Raw genomic sequence first — 20,976 nt, 5'->3', positions numbered from 1 at the left:
TCCCACTGACCAATCACTGATCACCATTGTTCCCAACAGCCAATCACTGATCAGCACTTCCTTTCCCACCCTCACACTTCTTTGTTCTTTGTTTTAAACTTTCTTCTTGGAGATATTTACAAGTAATAAAAGTGAGTAACTGTTCCCTTACTACTCACTGTCACTGCTTCTTGATAGAAAGTACAGTATTTTATAATCGCATTAAAGTTTAGCTTGTGGTGCCATGACCAAAGATGACTTCTTTGTCTATGAAAAAAGATTTCTCTAAATTATAATCTATTCTATTCTACTTTATTATATTTGAAGTGAAAATCTTTCTTCTTCATGTACCCTAATTTGTAATTTGATATGCCAGTGATCATGATGAATAAATTAATATGCAAATAAATCTATGATGTCAGCTAGCATCTCTAAATTGTCAATAGTGAGTGAATGTGTGTGTGTGTGTGTGTGTGTGTGTGTGTGTGTGAGATTGTGCCCTGCAATGGGTTTGCACCCCGTCCAGAGTGTCCCCCGCCTTGTGCCCCGAGTCCCCCGGGATAGGCTCCAGGCTGTGTAGGATAAGCAGCACAGAAAATGGATGGATGGATAGATGGATGGATGGATGGATAGATGGATGGATGTCATCTAGCATCTTCTAGTGACTGTCTAGTGTACCTTAGCTCCTTTCCTCTAAAAAGTCTTGGCAACACTGTACACAACTGCAAAACACACAATTACTGTCGAAGACGGAACAGCAGCCCCTGTCAGCTGAAGCAGCTCAGATCCCGGTGGTTCTTCTTAACCCCTGAAGGTCATGGCTCATGTTTCAGTTATTCACCTTAAAGCATATTATTCAGTAACTGTGGATGTTATTATTCAGTAACCTGTGGAATATTTAGGGTGTTGAAAAGGAAATTTAGGGCCGATTTAAATTCAAGCACAGAACCAGGGGCTTTAATCAATGTCTCTCTAAGATTTGAATTCACGACCATCTCTGGCGAAGAACATTAACTGCTGAGTTAGGAGTTTAGAGAGGTAGCTTCTACACTGCCAGTAAACATACCCAAATTCTCACTCAGGTAAAAGTGAAATTACAGAAATCCTCTGGTAAAGGTTGACGTACAACTTCAAATTTTTCAAAATTATAAAAGTAAAAGTACAATAAAGACTCACAAAAGAAAAGTTGTCTATCTCATCCAACACTGCTTGTAGTTACGATGGTGAACAAGCATCGATCTCTTTCCCAGAGGAATGTGGGAAAACGTTAAAGCTAACTAACAACAGATTTGTTGCCAAGCTAGCATGATAACTCTGACCAGACAAACTAGCTGAATGCTAATAGCTATCTGTTACAAGACAAAAAGCCTCAGTTAATACAAAGTATGAGGTCTCATTCCTGCTGTCACGTGTGAAAGTTTCGATTTGTTATGAACCGAGATAGACTGCTTGAAGCTCTCTGATGCTAACGTTAAGTTACATATTTATGACTTATGACAAATATGTGATGTAGAGAAATGTAGTGAGGTTTGAAAGTGTAGTAAAAGGAGAACGTAGAGGTTTTTCTTTTGAAATGTAGTGATTAAAAGATTCTGGAAACTAAACAGAGACCCATAGTGTTAAAAAGGTGCATTACACAGACGGCCACCAGGGGGCAGTAGAGTATAAGCGCACATATCATCTTTACTGCGAGCACTGAGTCACTCATTTCCACACACTATCCCTCCTGTCTGACTCACACACACACCCTCACACTGACTCACACACTCACTTTCTCCTGTACACACACACACACACTCACACACACACACAGGCACAAAACAGCACTTTCTCTTTTTTGAATACATGCACTTTCTCAGTGTGGTCTCACACACACACACACACACACACAACCACTCTATATATACAGTATCTCTCTCTCATTCTCTCTCTCTCTCTCTCACACACACACACACACACACAGTGACTCACACACTCAGTTTCTCATGTACACACAGACAGACACACACACAAAACAGCACTTTCTCTTTTTTGCATACACGCACTTGCTCAAAGTGCTCACACACACACACACACACACAGTTCCACTCTCTATATATACAATATCTCTCAATCTCTCTCTGTCTCTCTCTTACACGCACTCTCTCGCTCTCTCTCTCTCTCTCTCTCTCTCTCACACACACACACACAGTTACACTCTCTGTATATACAGTATCTCTTGATCTCTCTCTGTCTCTTTCTCACTCTCTCTGTCTCTCTCTCTTTCTCTCTCTCTCACACACACACACACACACACAATAGCACAGTGGTATCAGGCACAGCCCGTTCCCTGATGCAAGTCCATGAGTGTCACCAGCTGTCTTTTACACACACACACACACACACACACACACACACACACACACACACACACAGGTATTAAAACAGAACATTACTATTCTCTCACGCATTAGTGTCTAAGAATGCAGGATGATGTATTTGATGGGTGAAGATGCAACATACACAATAAATACATTAAGAAGGGAGGAAGAGGTGGAAAGAGAGACTTTCTATGAGCTGTACTTGCTCTCTGCAAACTCAGCACTTTTCCCACAGGCATAGTATTACCAGCTGTGCTCTTGGAGCTGGGCCTTGTGATTCCCAAATCTGCCTTTCCTCCACCATTTTGGGTGCCAAGGATTTTATGCTCCTTTTTGAAAAGTTGGCTGTAGCAATGCCACTGGGTAAAGGGCTGTGTCCTTCCAAAAAGGTACTCACTTTAACTATATATCATAAAACAGCTTTTCATCAGTCACTTTATCTATAAATCCATCTAAACTATGTGTATGTGTATTTATCCTGCTTTCTTGTTCATCTCCTCTGGCTCCTGTTGAACGCAGGTGTATCCTAAATCACCCTCATTTCTGACTACTTTGGAAATCTTCCCATCTCGACTTCCGTTTTGTTGATGTTTTAGGCCCCTGGCTACTCCACATCACTGCTGTGCTTCATACACGCTCATTTGCTAAAAAACAGCAAAATATGGATTCCAGTTTCCAGCCCAAAGCCACTTCCCGACTTGAATCCGAAGCCAGGCACTCTGAAAGACTTTCTCTGTGTCTCTTTCACACATCTGTTTGAGTTTTTCTGCCTTTCTCCGGGTTTTGGCCTTGCTTGCTGCTGAAACAGGAAGCTTGACGTCTCCTGCCTCTCCTCAGGTGCCACGTTAATGGGAAATTCCACACACAGTGGTGACTGACCTACGTGCTCGGATGGTTAGAGGGTCATAGAGCTGCCACTACACCTGAGTTACCTGAATATTTCAGGGCAAATATGGCTGAGTTCAGGCACATAAGGACCAGTTATGGCAAGGGCAAGTGTGTAGTGGCCAAAAATGTCCCACCTATAAGCAGCCATATTTAAGCAATTTGTAACCTGGGCCTAGCTGGCTCAGCTTCAAGTCCATGTCATTCTGGAGATCTTTTTTCCCAGATGAAAGTTATAAGTTGGGGCCATTAATCTCTGACAGAATTCATGACTGAGGTACACTAAATACAACAAACAGGCGAATAGTAGTAGAAAAACCTCTGAATTGTTTGGGCTTTAGCTCGGATTCATTGGGGTAATGTGTAGTTTCTGATTCTGTGATCAGCTCTTGCTTATGCTACATTGTCTTTATCTCTTATTGAGAAAGGTTGCATTGGTGCCTGTTCCCATAAGAATTTTTACACTTAAGGGTGAAACTTTTCATCGCGTCTGGATCCTACATGCTCCTGAAGGAATTCTGACCAATCCCACCTGCTCCCGAAGGAATTCTGACCAATCCCGCCTGCTCCCAAAGGAATTCTGACCAATCCTACCTGCTCCCGAAGGAATTCTGACCAATCCCACCTGCTCCCGAAGGAGTTCTGACCAATCCCGTCTGCTCCCGAAGGAATTCTGACCAGTCCTACATGCTCCCTAAGGAATTCTGACCAATCCCGCCTTCTCCCGAAGGAATTCTGACCAATCCTACCTGCTCCCGAAGGAATTCTGACCAATCCCGCCTGCTTCCGAAGGAGTTCTGACCAATCCTACCTGCTCCCGAAGGAATTCTGACCAATCCCGCCTGCTCCCGAAGGAATTCTGACCAATCCTCCATGCTCCTGAAGGAATTCTGACCAATCCCACCTGCTCCCGAAGGAGTTCTGACCAATCCCGCCTGCTCCCGAAGGAATTCTGACCAATCCTACATGCTCCCGAAGGAATTCTGACCAATCCCGCCTGCTCCTGAAGGAATTCTGACCAATTCCGCCTGCTCCCGAAGGAATTCTGACCAATTCTGCCTGCTCCTGAAGGAATTCTGAACAATCTCAACCCCTCACAAAGGAATTCTGACCAATCCTGTCCTCTCCCACAGTTATTTTTGTTTTATCTGCCTGTGATATTTTCTAATTTAGTAATTTAATTTCTAATTCTATTTCCCAAAACCTAAACAAATTAGTAATTAATCATCGTAACCCTGACCAGAATAAACCAGTTACTGAAGATGAATGAATGAAGGTGCTAAATGGTTCGTACAGCACCACATGAGCACCCAACATGCTCCGATGTTAATGAACATGGCCTGTTTGTCCCAAGAGCTTCATATCTGACCACATGAAAGTAAAAACCACCCACTCCTGCGGCTTTTTTTTTTTTTTTTTGGAGTCCCATGGGATCCCAGTCCGGATGCACATCTCTAGTGGGTAGCGTTGCCACCTCACTGCTCCGGGGTCCGAGTTTCAATCCTGAGCTTGGGTTACTCTCTGTGTTGAGTTTCGTGTGTTCCGTGTCTGTGTGGGTTTCCTTCATGGTCTCCGGGTTTCTTCCCACCTCTCAAAAATATGGTGGATTGGCGACTTAAAATTGCACCTAGGTGTAAATGATTGGATGGATGTGTATATCTGTGCCTGGCATCCCATCTCTGCTTGGTGTTCAATGTTCTCAGGATAAGCTTTCATTATTTTTTGTTCTTATTTGACCTGGGTGTCTGAAAGCCTTCACTGACATTCGCTGCCTCTTAAATGTGTATGATGTAGACTGTGATCCTGAGCTGATAAAACTATGCAGTATCTATTTTAAAAAATGTTTCAGATTTAAACACCTTTCCAGATTGCAGATACATTTTCTGAATTTCATAAGTGGAAAAGCAGAATGTTAAAGCTTTACGGTCTGACTACACCAGGATTATGGATTAGGTTTAAGTTTAAACAATAAGACGTGCTGCCACGCATTTTTATCTGGTCAATTCCATTTAAGTGAGCCCATAGACACATGGCTGTGATTAAAAAGCCACAGCCAGACATCTACTGAGTCACATCAGACTCCATCACGAGAGTCAACCATAATCGGTTGCCATGCTGATGATGCCGGCACATATTTAATCTTATTTAAGCTTATTCATCTTCAGTCTAAATGGTGATTTGGTTTAGAAATATACGTCAGGAATATTGGCTTTGCAGTTATAATGGTTTGGTAAATGAGCTCTGTAAAATAAGTAGACCACTAATAGTATTTGTGCAGAAAGTAATTGATTAACTCCACACACACTTATTAATTCTGACAGAAATCGGAAACTCGATTTATCACACCATATATAAACTATATGTAGCATACATATAACATAAACCTACAAAATAGTGCAATAAAGTGACATGACACAGTGTTAGTCCTGTTATACTGAATAAGTATAGAGACTACTTTGAGCAAAATCACACACTCAAGGTCTGATTTCTATTAGTTTCAGATGACTTGCTGAGCAAAAACACTGCTTTCGGAAAGAAAGTGTTTACATGGCATGTGGTGTGAGTTTGACTAACAGCAAGTACAAAATGGAAATCCCTAACCAGCTTCTTATTTCTTTCCAATGTGCTAGCAGATTTTGCTACCAGAAAAAAACCCAAATCTTCATACAAACAAGGCAATCACATTTATGATGCTGTGCAGTATTGTTCTCACTATTTGCAGCTTTAAAAGCAGAAGGAACATGTAGAACATGCCTTAAGCCAGAAAGCTGTGCATGTAAAGCGAGACAGTGATTTTTTTTTTTTTTTTTTTGGTGAAGGCTGTCTGTTCACACATAATACTAACTTCGCCGGGGGGCTAATACTGTTAAGCTAGCTGACAGGCCAAGGCTGTTGAGACTCACCCGTGTTTGAGTGTATGTGTGTGTGTGTGACTCACCTGTGGAGGGAATCTGATCCAGAAAGAGAATGGGGTGGGGCACTGCCTGTGGGCCAGGTGCATTGTGGGGGCTGTACACAGGGTGTCTGGAACCAGCTCGCTCACACTTCTTTTCCATATATAGCTCCTTTTTGGCATTTTGCAATAGGAAGTGTCATAATCAAGGCACACACACACACACACACACACACTCTCATGCATTACAGCTGCCGCCTTCCAACCATTTCTGTATGCATGATATACCTCTCATAAGCACTTTCTACTTTATAAATGATGATAAAATTAGGTAAAGTGTACTGCAGGAACAAAAATCCAGTACTAAGACCTGTTTTTATTTCATCAATTCATAGTTAAGTTTCATAAATCTGAGAACCACTGAAGTTTTACACACCAGAACTTGTGGTATGTATAACTGTTTTCCCAACTTCAGTTTAATTTGTAGGTTTAATCTTTTCAGTTAAGGAATAAAACACTTGGGGACATTCTGTTATAGGAAAATAATCAGTGACGGGTTGACACGAAGCAGAGTTACTGTTACCACTCAGATGTCCAATATTTTCCAATAAAAGCACATCTCAAAGTATTTTGTTCCCCTTACACCACAGGAATTATATCAATTAAAAAAGGACACATACTTTTTGTTTTTAATCTATTTATATTTACATTAAACAGATAAAAAGACAACTCCATCTTTTAGTTTATTCTGCAAATTCTATTACATTATTTTCATTTCATTTTACTACTTGATTGTACAGCTCTGTAGCTCTTTGAGCTACCACATGTATGAAAATGCTCTATTAAGAAAGTTTATTGTTATACTAATATTATTAAATTCAATCAGTTATGTTAAGAGGAAAAATGTGTACATTTCAGATTTAGCCAAATTATTCCTGACTCAGCTGTCCCAGTCTTACAGCTCTGCTGCTTTCAGTGGAAAATATAACAAATAAAAATTGATGAATTAATATTAATTTTTTTTTTTAAAGTTTTTTGGTGGACCCGTAACACTTACACAGTTACACAGTTACACATCGATCGTGCTGGAAAGTGTTTTGAAGCTGTGCATGAGCTGCATGGGAATTCGTTTCTCAGGAAGAAGACATGTGTTTTTTGGTCTACGCTCTCTGTCCTGATCACTTCACCAGACTCCGTCAACTAAAATGTCAGCACGTTCAAACAGCATGTTTGCACCTCGCTCCAAATTCCTTGTCTTGATTTACAAACCGGACCTGTTCACAACATTACAAAAGCACCGTGAAATGTGTCAAGGCTCGAGTAGAAATCTATTCTCTCAGTGTATTCGTGCCATTGTCTCGGGCTGGCTCACTCCTTTTCTGTCTAGTGATTTCTTAAGATTTACGATGCACAGTTTTTCTCTCTACTGGAGGAGAAGAATTAGAATGGAGGATGTGAGAGGCAGGAAATAAACAATATAGGACTCTGAGATTGATTGATGGGGGATGACCTTCATGTGACCTTGCTCTCTGTTCCACCCTGATGATCTGGCCCCATGCAAACCCCTGTCACACACACACACACACACACACACACACACAGCCAGTGACCCTGAACAGGTCAGAAACTCCTCATGCCTTTTTTGCGTCTGTCGGATAAGTGTCGTGGCTCATCCCTTACAGAGAAATCACAAACAATTCCAATGTGATCATATGTATTTTCCACATGCGATTATGTGAATAAAATGTCATTACATCTCACTACTTGTCACAATATTATGCCCTGAAATTGCACATTTTCAACCCAAGTAAACACATGTGAATAATATCTGATAATAAAGTGAAAATATATGAAGCGATCACATGTAATCACAAATCACATGTGAAAATCATGTGTAAAATCCACGTGAAAAAAAAAATGAACCATGTGAAAACAAATGTCGTGTTAAAAATGAATGTGAAAATGAATAAATCGTTAAAAAATTCCATGTGAAAATAACTGAATTATAAAAACATGTGAAATAAACAAATCGTGGGTAAAAAAAAATCACATGAAAATAAAAATCTTTAAAAAATCAAATGTGAAATAAATGAACTATGTGTAAAAATAACACATGAAATACACAATCCATCCATTAAAAATGTCCTGTGCCAATAAATGATTCATGTAAAAATCATATGTAGAAAAATAAAAACTGTACTCAACTGCAAAAAAAAAAAAGCAAAATTAATAGAAGCAAAATTAGTTGTCAACAGAATAAGAAAATTTAAATCTTGAAATTAGTAAAATAAAATATCTAGAAATAGATTTAATAAGTGTATATTTGATTTATTGCAACCTAATAACAGGAAATATTAGATAAATCTCTAAGATGGCATATTTTTTTCAGTGTAAACGTGTGAAAATGTGTCTAAAACCACGTGAATGATGTGATTATTTCCATATAAAGTTTGTGTGACTTTTCTGTAAGAAGGAATTTGGCTGATTTATTGTTGATGTTTTAAATCCATTAAACATGAAGCAGTTTGTTAAAGAGGAACATGACAGAGCTTTCTTCCTGAAGAAAAGATTTCAGCTCAGGGTCACGTCTGTGTCTCGTTCATAAAGAGCAGGGGTCCAGAAAAGCCCTAAAGCGACCACGTAAACATGGTGGTTGGAAAGTACTTGCGCCACAACCGTTTTTCTCGACAGCATATAATGAGCAGCAACCACTAGCTGTAATTTTAGTCAAAACAAAGAAATAACACGTTTCCTAAAATGGCTGTGCATGGGAGACACAAAAGTACCAAAATAACTGTTTGGTTGTTTAGAATTATTTGTTGGATCTGTTGAAACTTTTCAATTGAAACCACAATGTTGTGCAACATGAGGTTTTGGAGTTTTTTTTGTTTGACTTTTTTTAAAATTGAATCTACAGCATTTAGAACAGGAAAACTTCCAACATTAAAAGTCCAACAGTTAACTTTGAATGATGAGTTCATGACTATAAATAAGCCTTTTTAATTTAAATGTACATTTCAAGTGATTATTGTTTAGTAGTGGCACTTCATGTTACCACTTTTAACTAGTGTCACAGACTCTGAACCGATGAGATACATCTGTTTTCATCTTCAAGTGGTTTCATCTTCATCTTTCAAGTGGAAAATAAGGGCATACTTCTCTGTCCAGTCATCTTTAAACACTGTTTTCTGTTATTGAATTCTTTTTAAAATAAGCCGTGTTGTCAGTTTGCTAATCGGATCAGAGAAGTTAAATGAAATTTAAAAAAAAAAATCTCTAAAAGTCTTTGGATCTGCTACAGAAGCCGAAGTGATTCATTTGATCTGTTGAAATACTTTGCTTGGACTACACACACACCATCATCTAATCTAATCTAATCTAATCCTATTGACATTGCGTACATATACATACGTGATCATGTTTTTTTTCATGTGATTATGTGACAAACGTGAAAAACATGTGAAAGTGCATTTCACCACGTTAAGCCCTGAAATTGCATGTGATCACAAGTAAACATGACATCATGTGATTAATATGTGATAAATAAAGACACTACGTCCTACATGTGAAAAATGCATATGAGAAAAAATGAATTGTGTGTAAAAAACAAATCATGTGAAAATAAACAAACAGTGCTTTACAATTAATGATTAGTTTTTGGAATCATGCAAAAGGAATTGAATTGAGTAAAAAAAAATCTCATTAAAAATAAATAAATCAAGCACATGTGAATTTAAATGAGAAAAAGTAGTATGTAAAAATAGATGAACTGTGTAAAAATCACATGTGGAAAAAAAATCACATGAAAATAAATGAATGACGTGAAAAAATAAATTATGTGTGAGACAAAAATTGCATGTGAAATTAAATATATCCTGTGTAAAAAAAAGATCACGTGAAAATAAATAAATTGTGAAAAATGAATCATGTGGAAATTAAATCATTATGTGAGAGAAAAAATTTCATGCTAATTTTTAAAAAATCACATGTAAAAATAGATTGTGCATTTCATATCTTTCCTGTAAAGTTCTTGTGACTTTTCTGTAAAGGACAAATTTAAGTGACATGTTCACTTTATCTTCCAAGCACCTTTCTAAAGACAGAGATATCCAAGAATAACCACACAAACACAGACACCAGGCCTCGAAGACGAGCTCTTTTAGGCGGAGAGATAACAGATCCTCCTCTGCTTATTTAGAAGTCTCGTCCCAAACCGCTCAGCCTGATGGGAAAAATGTGTGTGTGTGTATGTGTGTGTATATGTGTGTGTCAGTTTTGCTGTTACAGTTTATACTTGCGCTGCCAATGATAATGACAGTGCGTTTTCCATTTTTCCTGAAGGAAGGAGCTGCATCCTTGTGCCAGGAGTTACCACACACACACACACACACACACACACACACATACACACACAGAGCAATGCATGCAGATGTGAGACTAACTCTGACAGGCAGTGTGTGTCTTTGAGGTGAAGGGCAAATGCTCTGGCAGATACGGCTGGATGAGTGATGGAAAACGCACAGAGTGACACACACACACACACACACACACACACACTTTGAGAGGAGCTGCCAAATTAATCAGACTGGCTTTTGGAAATAAGAGGATTGGGCAATGAATCAGCCTCTTTATTCAGCTCCAGTATTAAAGATGCACAAGATGATCATGTTAAAATGCCAAACATCTCAAAATCTCATTACACTACATATTTCACTGGACTATAAAAAGCTGGAAATATGTAGAGGGAGGTTTTGATATGGCAAAAAAGTAAAGTAAAATGGTGTTATTCATAAAAGACATGTGATATCAAACCTTGAGAGTTGACATAACACCTTGTGTTGACATCCATCACCATTTAAAGTCAAGCGAACATTTTATTTAGCTCTGTATATTTCAGTTGCTGCTAGCAACGAACTTCTCGTGCTAAGTTTTATGTTTATGATGTTATTGCGTTTAAACAGTATCTTTAATAAAGCATGCGGAGCAATATCAGCGAGCGGGGTCTTTAAAAAATGAACGCAAGTTGTCATGAATTGCAGCTTGACTCACGAGGAATGTGTAGACGCCCATGACCTCCTGGCAGTGCTCAGTGCTCGCAGAAATGAAGTGCTCTCTATTAAAGCTCATGTTAAACCTAAATGTTAAGCAGAAAACTGAAAACTGTTTTAAATGTTAAAACTGCAATAAAATGTTAAGCAGAAAACTGCGGGCAGCAAGCAACATAAACAGACTTAAGTAAAATGGAAGATGCTGTAGTTCCTCCTGTTGGTATTTTCATAGAGCACAGTTTGCAGTTTGGTTTAATTACCACCAGTTCTTGTGAAATACCTCCAGATTGTTTTCATTTCGTCGCATCTGTTCATTAACATGTCAACATACACTCGACATACTGTACGTCACAAAGTATCACGTGGTATCGGATTTTGGTATTGGAGCTTTTTTACGAGTATGAGTAGATGAGCAGGGTAACAGTATTGGTATCGATGCATCCCTAATCTCTACCTGAAGAGACTGATGCGGCAGCGCTTTAGTGCTTTAGTCTGTCCAGCTCTCTCACGTCCTCATCTCTACACCCTGCTCAAACAGATCTGCAACCAACGCTTCAACTTTCAACGCTAACGCTAATCCTGCCGTCAAAGTGCCAACATACTCTTCAAAGGATTGTTAAGTAGCCGAGCCCGATAGCTGCACAGCTTTCTGGAACTTTGAGTCTGATGTTTGTGCCAATTTCTACGTTGAATTTTTTTTTTATTATGATGACATCACTGGAAAATGGTGAGTGAGAAAAGAAGCTCTTGCTCTTTTGTTTTTAGGAGCTCACAGCAGCCTGATTATTGTTTCTGTTTGAGATTGTTGAATTTTTCTCCTACTAAAAGCTATTGTAACTGCACTAGCAATAACAATGTCCTCCTGTGACATCACCGTGGCACATGACCACTATCTGCTCACTGGAATAACAGAAATGCAGCATCAACCAACAACATAGCACCAGAATTACTAAAAAAACATGGCAAATATTAAAACATAATCATATTTAATGTGTTTCAGGGTGAAGTATTACAACTCACTTATCCAGTGACCTCCCCCAACTTCTGTCAAACGCAATAACACACTCAACATCCCATGCTTATATTCTATTCTGCCATTAGTCTGATGGTTTCTCTCCTCCACCTGCCTTTTTTTTTTTTTTTTACTATACAAACCCATGTCTGTCAGAAGACAAACAGCCATTTAACATTCCAGGTTACCAAGGAATAGCGGAATTCAGTCTAAGAGGATGAAGACTAAGCGGAGACAACAGCACTGAAGTTTGAACTGAAGACAGTACTACATGCTTAAAGGAAACCTATAGCCTGAAACACATTAAATAGCTTTATACTGAACATAGACATTTGTGATATGTTTAGTGATTCTGGCATTCATTTATTGGTTGATGTGGTATTTTGGTTATTCCCGTGAGAAGTTTGCGTCTGTCTGCTTCACTGACATCACAGGAGGACATTGTTATTGCTAGCACAGTTACAACAGAGTCCAGATGAGAAGCTGCAAGAGCCAGACAGACTAAAGTACTAAAGCACTGCCGCATCACTCTCTCTTTAGGTAGAGATGAAACGATGCCTAAATCCCACGTGAGCACATAGTCGAGAAGCATTGTGGGTAATGTAGGAACCCGTGAACAGAACCGTCGATGAAAGATGTTTAAACCAAAAAAATTCCAGGCAGAATTTCATTACAAAACAAATCTGAAGTTAAATCACAGGTTAATCTTAAATATACACGTGCAAGTCGTTCAAGGTGGATTGTTGCTTTAAAGGAAACTTTTTTACACTGTGAGACATCGAGAGTAACCTCGACAGGCATCGTTTTTATAATCTCTCTCAACTCACTGCCCAACAATCCCACAGAGAGCTACTCCATTTTATGACTATAGATTATATTATACAACCAGAGTCCAATAAAAGCCCTTGTATTTTAACCTCAAGGATTGACACATTAAATTTAAAGGCACTTGTTCAACCTTCAAGAATTCTTACGAGCAAATAGATCAAGACTCGTTGGCAGCTTGCGGCGGCCGAGGCAGTAAAAGTAAGTGTGGACAATGAGGCAGGAGTGTGTCGTCAGGCTGAGGTGCGTTTGTGCGTTGCTAAGGATGGAAGCAGTGCATCAGCGGCTGGTAGGGAGCCAGTCGTCACCGGTAAAAGTGGTCCCTGATTGATGGATCTGCAGGAGAATAGCACAGTTATCCAACGTGCTATAAATAAGATGTTAACGGCTAGCGATGGTTCCGGCCAAGGAGTGACATTTACATTAACATATTTAATCGGCGTGGCAGATTAAACAAAGACAGGATCGAAGCAGCCGCTTAAGTGTCCCTAATGTAATTTACTGTTGTAAACTCACCCCGGTAACAGATATTTATGAGGCTGTTTATGAAGTTTATTCCAAATTTTAAAGGCTCTGCTTTGCTCTTTTTTCACCCCCAGCTGCATTTTTGGGATTATCTGTACACAGAGTGTATAATTTCTTTTATAAACCTCATGACCATTATGAAGCTACCTTATAATACAGAACCAGCCCCATATATGTGAGTGATTTTGACTAAAATAACCTACAGTTACTTAGATTACCTCATCTTGAAAATACAGTAAATGCCATTGAAATGCTAGCAGCAACCTCAAGCTACATTAGCTTACCAATTATATATGTTAATGCAAGTCGTTTCTTGGCCAGCGTCATTGCTAGCCGTTAATATCTTATTTATAGCATGGTGAATAACTGTGCTATTCATCTGCAGATCCATCAATCACAGGATCGAAGCAGCCTGCTTTAGTGTCCCTAATATAATTTACTGTTGTAAACTCACCCTGGTAACGGATATTTATGAGGTTGTTTATGAAGTTCATTCCAAACTTTGAAGGCTCTGATTCCTTTTTCAATAGCTTTTTATTTAACATAATGCTTTTACAGTGACATAAGTGATCCGCAATTCCTTCTCCTTCAAGACGGGAATGGCGGCTTTTGCTTTTATACACAGTCAATCCATTACATGGAAGTCGAAACAAGTTCCCAAGGCACATCTTAAGTCGCAAATTTTTGGGTGTGTGTGTGTGTTGTTTTTTTTTTTAAGTAAACCTCAAGACCATTAAAAAGTACCATTCTGAGGCTACTTTTTAATACAGAAGCAACCGTTAACACATGGGAATGATTTCTACTAAAATAGCCTACAATTACGTAGCTTAACTAATCTTGAGGATGTAGTGAATGCCATTGAAAAGCTAGCAGCGGCCCCGAGCTACATTAGCTTACCACCATTAAGAGTATACAACAACAACAAGAACCAAAAAAAAAAAAAAAAAAAAAAAAATCAGTAAAAAAAAAAACTGGCCTGCTATCAATTCATAGAATATTAGCATATTTTTATGTGGACAAATGCTCTGTCCCTTTTCCAGAAATGCCCCTAAATGAACCACTGGACATCCAGATACAAAAAAGCCACAAAATCAATTAATGTAATAAAGATAAAAGTAGAGCGTAAATATATATATTCATATTTATAAATTTCTAACTGTATTTACAAGAAAGTCATTCGAACCAAATGACTTTACTATTGTAACAATCCATTTGTTAGAATACTTTTTGACAGTCCTGTAAATGAAGTACGCTTTCTGAAGGAATTCTGTCTCCGTGTGAGTCAGGGTGGTGGAGAAACATCCTTGTTCATTTGAAATGAAAAATATCCAATGTGTGTAACATTCAGCATTTATGTCCCAATTCCACTTCTTTTGGCTTCTTTTTAAGTCCAGATGAGGGAGATGGCTCCACAAGAAAAAAAAAGAAAAAAAAAAAAGAGTCTATCCATTTAGATGCTCAGATTTGTCCCAAGTGCCCTATAGAATGGGTCTGTAAATGATTAGTCAATGCTTTAAAATCTTAACATGAGCCACGTCCTAAACCATCCTCTTCCACTATATAGTGTGCATTATCTTTAAGCATTCTCTTCTACAGTCCACGAATGAAGTCCAGCGTAGAAGCGCGCTACAGCAGGTGAAGGGTGCTCAGCGCTTTTTGAACGCCACTACGCGGTTAGGATTTGGGGGAAATTTAGGCAGGCAGGGTTCGTCAACGCTGGGCTCGTGGGAAAACACAGAGTCTTCGCCGGAGGAACAGGTGGAGCTGCGCGTGTCTGGAAAACTGGGAGAGTACTGGTCCAGACTGACTGACAGGTCCAGATATTCCTGAACAGAAAGAGCAGAAATGTTCCAATCAAAAATCAAAGCACAGTTTTGGAAGAAAACTGTTAATAAAAAAAATTGCAGAAAAGCCATTTTTAAAAGATTTTAAAATAAAAGATGCAGAAAAGCATCACCTATGACCACACTTTATAAGCTTGCATTCTTGTTTACTTGTCTATCTGATGTCTTGTCTGTCTGTCTGTCAACCTGTCTTATCTGTTGGATGTGTAGCTGCAGTCAGGTTGGGAAAGGGACTAGAATTTTGTTCATTTTTTTCCCACTTATTTCTTTCTTCTTTATTTTCTTCTCCTTTCACTTATTAGATGTTGTTATAGTTAGATGGGGATGGCTGTATGTTGAGGCCAGAAGATGTATCAGCAATGTAACACTCATTACTCACTTTATATACAATGTAAGATGTAGAATGATAGAAAACGAATGTTATTCACAACACTAACAGGTGATGGTACAGCAGTGAAGTCTCACCTGATTCGACGTCATTGAGAGAGTGCGATCCAGGTCTTCCACAAGCTGTTTGAAGGTAGGTCTCTGAGATGGCGCAGCATGCCAGCAGTCCCTCATCATCATATACCTGAACAGAGAATGAGAGAAATCAAGGAGGAAGTCAAACCACACAAATATCCAAAAGAATACCTCTCCACCAAATTTCATTCATATAAATATAAACTCTCACAGTTCGTGGGTGCATGTGGAGGGGCGGTCCATGCGGTGGCCCTCTTTCAGCAGTTTGAACAGCTCCTCGACAGGGACACCGGGATATGGAGACCCACCCAGAGTAAAGATCTCCCAGAGCAGCACACCAAAAGACCACCTAGAGCAGAGAAAAGGAGACAGGACATCATTTTCACCATTATACTGCTGTGTCAACTGTGCATAGTTAAGAGTACGAAGCTCAGAAGTGGCACGTTTGACTTACACATCGCTCTGGTGGGTGTAGATTCGGTCAAACAGTGCCTCTGGAGCCATCCACTTTACCGGCAATCGGCCCTGCGGTGAACCAAAGCCAGTCATTTCTTTGAGCAGAGATCGATAATGCAAAACAATGCCTCAGCTGCATGTGTTTGCATTTTTCCTGCTCTAACACACCTGATTCATCTCACCAGGTGATTAAATAGCCATTCAAGAGCAAGAGAAGCAAAAACGTCCAGTGAATGTGAAAGATATCCACAGTATTAGGACTGAGAACCAGTGCTGTAAGGTATACTGTATTTTTCTACAAGAACAAATAGCATTGTCTAGACAGTAATGTGAGAGATGGTCTGGGAAAAATCCGTCAGATGTCTGAATGCAGTGGCTGAATTCTGGAAAACAACCAAAAAGTTTTTTCCTCCTACCAATAAAAATAATTTAACACCTCAGCTTTAAGCCACCATAAATATCTTTCTTCAAAAGGACATGGAAATTTTTGTTTACATTCATCTGTTTTTTTTTTTGGTTTTTTTTTTTTAAAGAAAGTTTACTTTCTAACCTTGCCTTGGCTATCTTCCTGAAGACAGCATGTTGGGTGAGGAAACAGTTTAACAAACGCAGTGATAAAAACATCCTAAACATGTCCAAAACCTGGCCAGCTAAGTGTGATTTCCTCACACAGCGAATGGGTCACTTCGATCAAGTCACTGGATAGTTAAAATGTAGAAAAAAGAACATAAGTCTGATTAGTTCAGGTTGTAATTACATACCAGCTATCAAAATGTCCATGATGTGCAACAGTGGAAATTAAATCTTTAAATGTAATTTAAATTTCAATTTTAGACTCCCTAGTTTACACAGAATGGTGCAAAAAAACAAAAAAAACATCCTGGGAGTAGCAGTTCATGACAGAGGTCAGAGGCGAATGGACAGACTGGTTCAAGCGGAAAGGAAGGCTAATACCTACAACAACCACTCTTTACAAATACGGTGAGCAGAAAAGCATCTCAGAACACACAACATGCCGAACCGTGTGGAAGACCACATCGGGTTCCATTCCTGTCAGCGAAAGACTGGAATCTGAGGCTACAGTGGGCACAGGCTTACCAAAATAGCACAAACATTTTTTTTTAACATATTAGATACTGTATTTGGTAGAAAATGTCAGTATTTCACCATATGAAGGGTTTTCCCAGGCCACCACACATAGGCAGAATATAGAAACTGAATGTCTGACGATGACCGTGTGACTCACATTGGTGGTTTTCTTGTAGTAATCAATATGGTGGATGTCTCTGGCCAAGCCAAAGTCTGCTATCTTCATCACGTTGTCCTCAGTCACGAGAACATTACGTGCTGCCAGGTCTCTATGGATACACTGAACACACACACACACATTAATATAATAGAGTAAGGACAGGAGGGAGAGGCTTTGAAATAGCTGAACTCGATTTAACAGAGTTAATGGGACTTGTACCTTTTTGGATGCCAAGTACTCCATGCCGCGTGCCACCTGGTAGGCGCAGGACACCAGGTCTTTGATGGACACTGTCTCAACAGGTACCTGGTCTGGGTTGTAGCAGTATTCCATACCAGGAGGCCGACGGGCCCTCAGGTACTCACGCAAGTTCCCTTTCGAGGCATACTCCACAATGACGTAAAGAGGACCTGAAAGATCAGTTACACATGAAAGTCTGAATCATAAATAACTGATTCCATAAATAACTGGCTCATGTTGATACAAGATTCAGTCACCGTAATATCCTAAACACAGGTAAGAATTGAGCATTGTTTTAGGATCTACCATTGATGATTCAATTATAGATTTCAAGATAAACAGAAAGAACATTACTCATGTAATAAGATAACATTTAGAGGAAATGGCAAAAAAACATCACAAGGTCCATCTCAATTCAGTAAATTGACAATCATATTGATCCCCACTTTGACGCATACGGAGTGAGTCATTCATCACAGGATCATGAAATTAAAATGACTGATAGATCTCTCTCTCTCTCTCTCTCTCTCTCTCTCTCTCTCTTACCATCCTGTGTGCAGGCTCCCAGCAGGTTGATTATGTTTTTGTGTTTGCCAATTATTTTCATCATCTCCATTTCAGAGATAAGATCTGACAGGTCCTTCTCTGTGGCATCAGCTGTAAACAAAAAAAAGAAACAAAGAAAGCAAGCCAAGCATTAACATTCTCATTTTAAAGTGACGGGTCACGCTACATCAAATCTCAGAGGGACATCCAATTTAGTAACACCGAGAGGTATGGACAAGATAGAACATTGAGGTGTCAATCATAAGTTATACCAGCAGTGCCACCTTTGCTAACAAAAAAAAAAAAATCTTAGCAATCCTAGCAGAGGGAAAAAGAGAAATATTACCAAAAAACCAAAGTGTAGCTTTGCGCCAAGAAAACAGTGAGGCAACGATCTCATGTGATACTACTTATAAGAAGCTCCGCCCTTTTTCTTACCAACCAAATAGACCACAGTACCATCTTCGTGTTTTCTATTGGCTCACAAGACCAAGAATTGTGAATTCACAGGTCAAGGTTCACCTAGATTTCAGGTTTCTCCCATATCGTTGTAGCAACGGAGTCAAGTTGTAAATGCTATAACTAAACCGTAGATGTCGGCGTCTCTGTTACCATAGAATTTTCAAACGAAGGAACTAGCTGTAACACTTTTTCGGTTAATTCATTTAATTCATACACAGTTCACAGAATAGTATCATGACTCCACACAACATAAGGATTCACATTAGATGAACTGACTTTCACTTTCCCAGCTCTGCACTTTTCCTTGCTTTATAAAGCCTGTCATATATCAAGGCCTTGGTAAAACCCATTTCTCTTCCCCCAGGGCATTGTGCCAACAGCAGGCCATCTGAAAACACGATGTGCATAACGCTAGCTGAATGTGAGTGGAATGAGATATTCTAATGCATGAGGATTAGGGACGATATCCAAAGGTGGAAGTAGGGCAAATTCAACTAAACATCAATCCTCTCACAGCAGTTTGTCAGTGGATGCCTTTATGTTGCCACCATTACAATTCCATTTGCAATGTGAAGGGATGTCTTCAGCTCTGGATGCAGAAAGCAGTAACTAATGAGAGTGTCCTGAGGTCTGGCCATTATCAAGATAAAAAATGTAAATAAGGTTGGGTGTGTCCTTGGGGGAGGGGTATTCAGCATCTGCAAAACCAGCACACGCAGCACAGTGGTGTATGAAAAGATGCTGTGCACAGCTGTGGAATACGAATGAGACTTAATGCCATGGTAAAAGTTAATGCACTTGGGAGAATCGTCAGAAGTGCCGTTTAAGCGTACGCCCTCACGCCTCATCTAACCGTATGCAGAGGAATGGTGTCTGTGTTTCAACATACCCAGACTTCATTATTTTGATTTATTCCACAGCACTATTTTCTTAAAACAGCATGTTCTGTCATGTTTTATTCCTTACATAACAGGCATTTAAAAAAAATCACTCACATTTGAGCATCTTGACAGCCACTTTGGTAACACGGTTGGGTTTGTCTTTGTCCATTCCCAGAACCTCTCCCATAACCACTTGGCCGAAGCAACCTTCACCCAGAGGCTTCCCCAGAACCAGCCTAAAAGAGGAGAGAGAGAGAGAGAGAGAGAGAGAGAGAGAGAGGGAGAGAAAATTTACATTGTGCTCCAGTAATCATGCTATCTGGATTTTACTTGTTTTGCCTTGTTATGGATCTTTCAATTTAGGGAGGACAGATCTACAGAACTTCAAAACAAAACAGGATCAGGCATCAGCTGGAGATAACTAAACTACCACGAAGGTTTAGAGATAAATGCTGATTTCCAGATGCGGAAAAATATTTTCTGTGATAGGAGAACCAGGCCTAGAAGTGGGCCCAAAAGATGCGAGTTAAATCAGTCTAGGCAGAATGATATCAATTACATGTTTCATCCATATTGGGGTATATTTTAGCCTTGGAGGATCTTGAGCTAGGCAGAGCATAGAGTTCACTTTACTCCCCAAAGCAGTTTCATCAGGTATCTCTACGCTAAGCTCCTCTACACACTCAGCTCAAATTTTATCCAATGTCACCTTTTAAAAATACATAATATTCTAAACATTAAAGTCCAAATATTAAGTCTAAATTGAAAATAGTTAAAAAAAAAAATAAATAAAAAAAAAGGCTAATTGACTGGAATGATGGCATGTAACTGCGTGTGTGCGTGTGTGTGTGTCTTACTTGTCTCGGGGCAGCTCCCAGCGTGGGTCTTGAGGCAGTTCATACTCCGACACTCCAGACAGCATGGGGGAGCCACTTGAGGAGAGACGTGACGGTCTGACCAGCATCACCCCAGAGTGCATGGACGAGCTCGAGTCCACAGACACCTGCACACAGAAACTTACACCTTACTCTCCACTCACAGGCACAGCATCACACAGTGTGAACGTGTGTGAGTGTGTGTGTGTGTGTGTGTGTTTACATGTTTTAGTAGAATAAGGAAAAGTGTATACTCACAAATCGGTATTTCACCACTTCCAAAAGATTTAAACTATAAGTGTAATGTAATTATGCTCTTCTTCGGTGGAATAACAGTAATAAACTAAATTGCTACGAAAAAAAGCAAATGGCTGTAGGGATTTCATGCAACAGTAGCTAGATATTGAAAGAGTCATATACTGACATTTTTATCA

General features: G+C 39.4%; 1 protein-coding gene across 4 annotated transcripts in view; it reads right to left on the bottom strand.

Moving 5' to 3' along the window:
• Positions 1–14,042: 14,042 nt before the first annotated feature.
• fgfr1a (fibroblast growth factor receptor 1a) overlaps positions 14,043–20,976 on the bottom strand; it is a 36,847-nt gene continuing 29,913 nt past the window's right edge. For all 4 annotated transcript variants that reach the window (XM_026925141.3, XM_026925144.3, XM_026925142.3 and 1 more), the window contains exons 10-18: positions 20,525–20,670; positions 19,782–19,903; positions 18,325–18,435; positions 17,758–17,948; positions 17,536–17,658; positions 16,288–16,358; positions 16,045–16,182; positions 15,837–15,942; positions 14,043–15,353 (exon numbers count right to left, since the gene is read on the bottom strand). In XM_026925141.3, coding sequence (XP_026780942.1) covers positions 15,174–15,353; positions 15,837–15,942; positions 16,045–16,182; positions 16,288–16,358; positions 17,536–17,658; positions 17,758–17,948; positions 18,325–18,435; positions 19,782–19,903; positions 20,525–20,670 — 1,188 coding nt within the window. In that variant the 3' untranslated portion in view covers positions 14,043–15,173. The remainder of the gene's footprint in view (positions 15,354–15,836; positions 15,943–16,044; positions 16,183–16,287; positions 16,359–17,535; positions 17,659–17,757; positions 17,949–18,324; positions 18,436–19,781; positions 19,904–20,524; positions 20,671–20,976) is intronic.

This window comes from Pangasianodon hypophthalmus, chromosome 8 (assembly GCF_027358585.1).
Source record: "Pangasianodon hypophthalmus isolate fPanHyp1 chromosome 8, fPanHyp1.pri, whole genome shotgun sequence".
Lineage (NCBI taxonomy): Eukaryota > Metazoa > Chordata > Actinopteri > Siluriformes > Pangasiidae > Pangasianodon > Pangasianodon hypophthalmus.
Note: the sequence above shows the minus strand (reverse complement) of the source record. Positions and strands in the feature narration are given on the sequence as shown.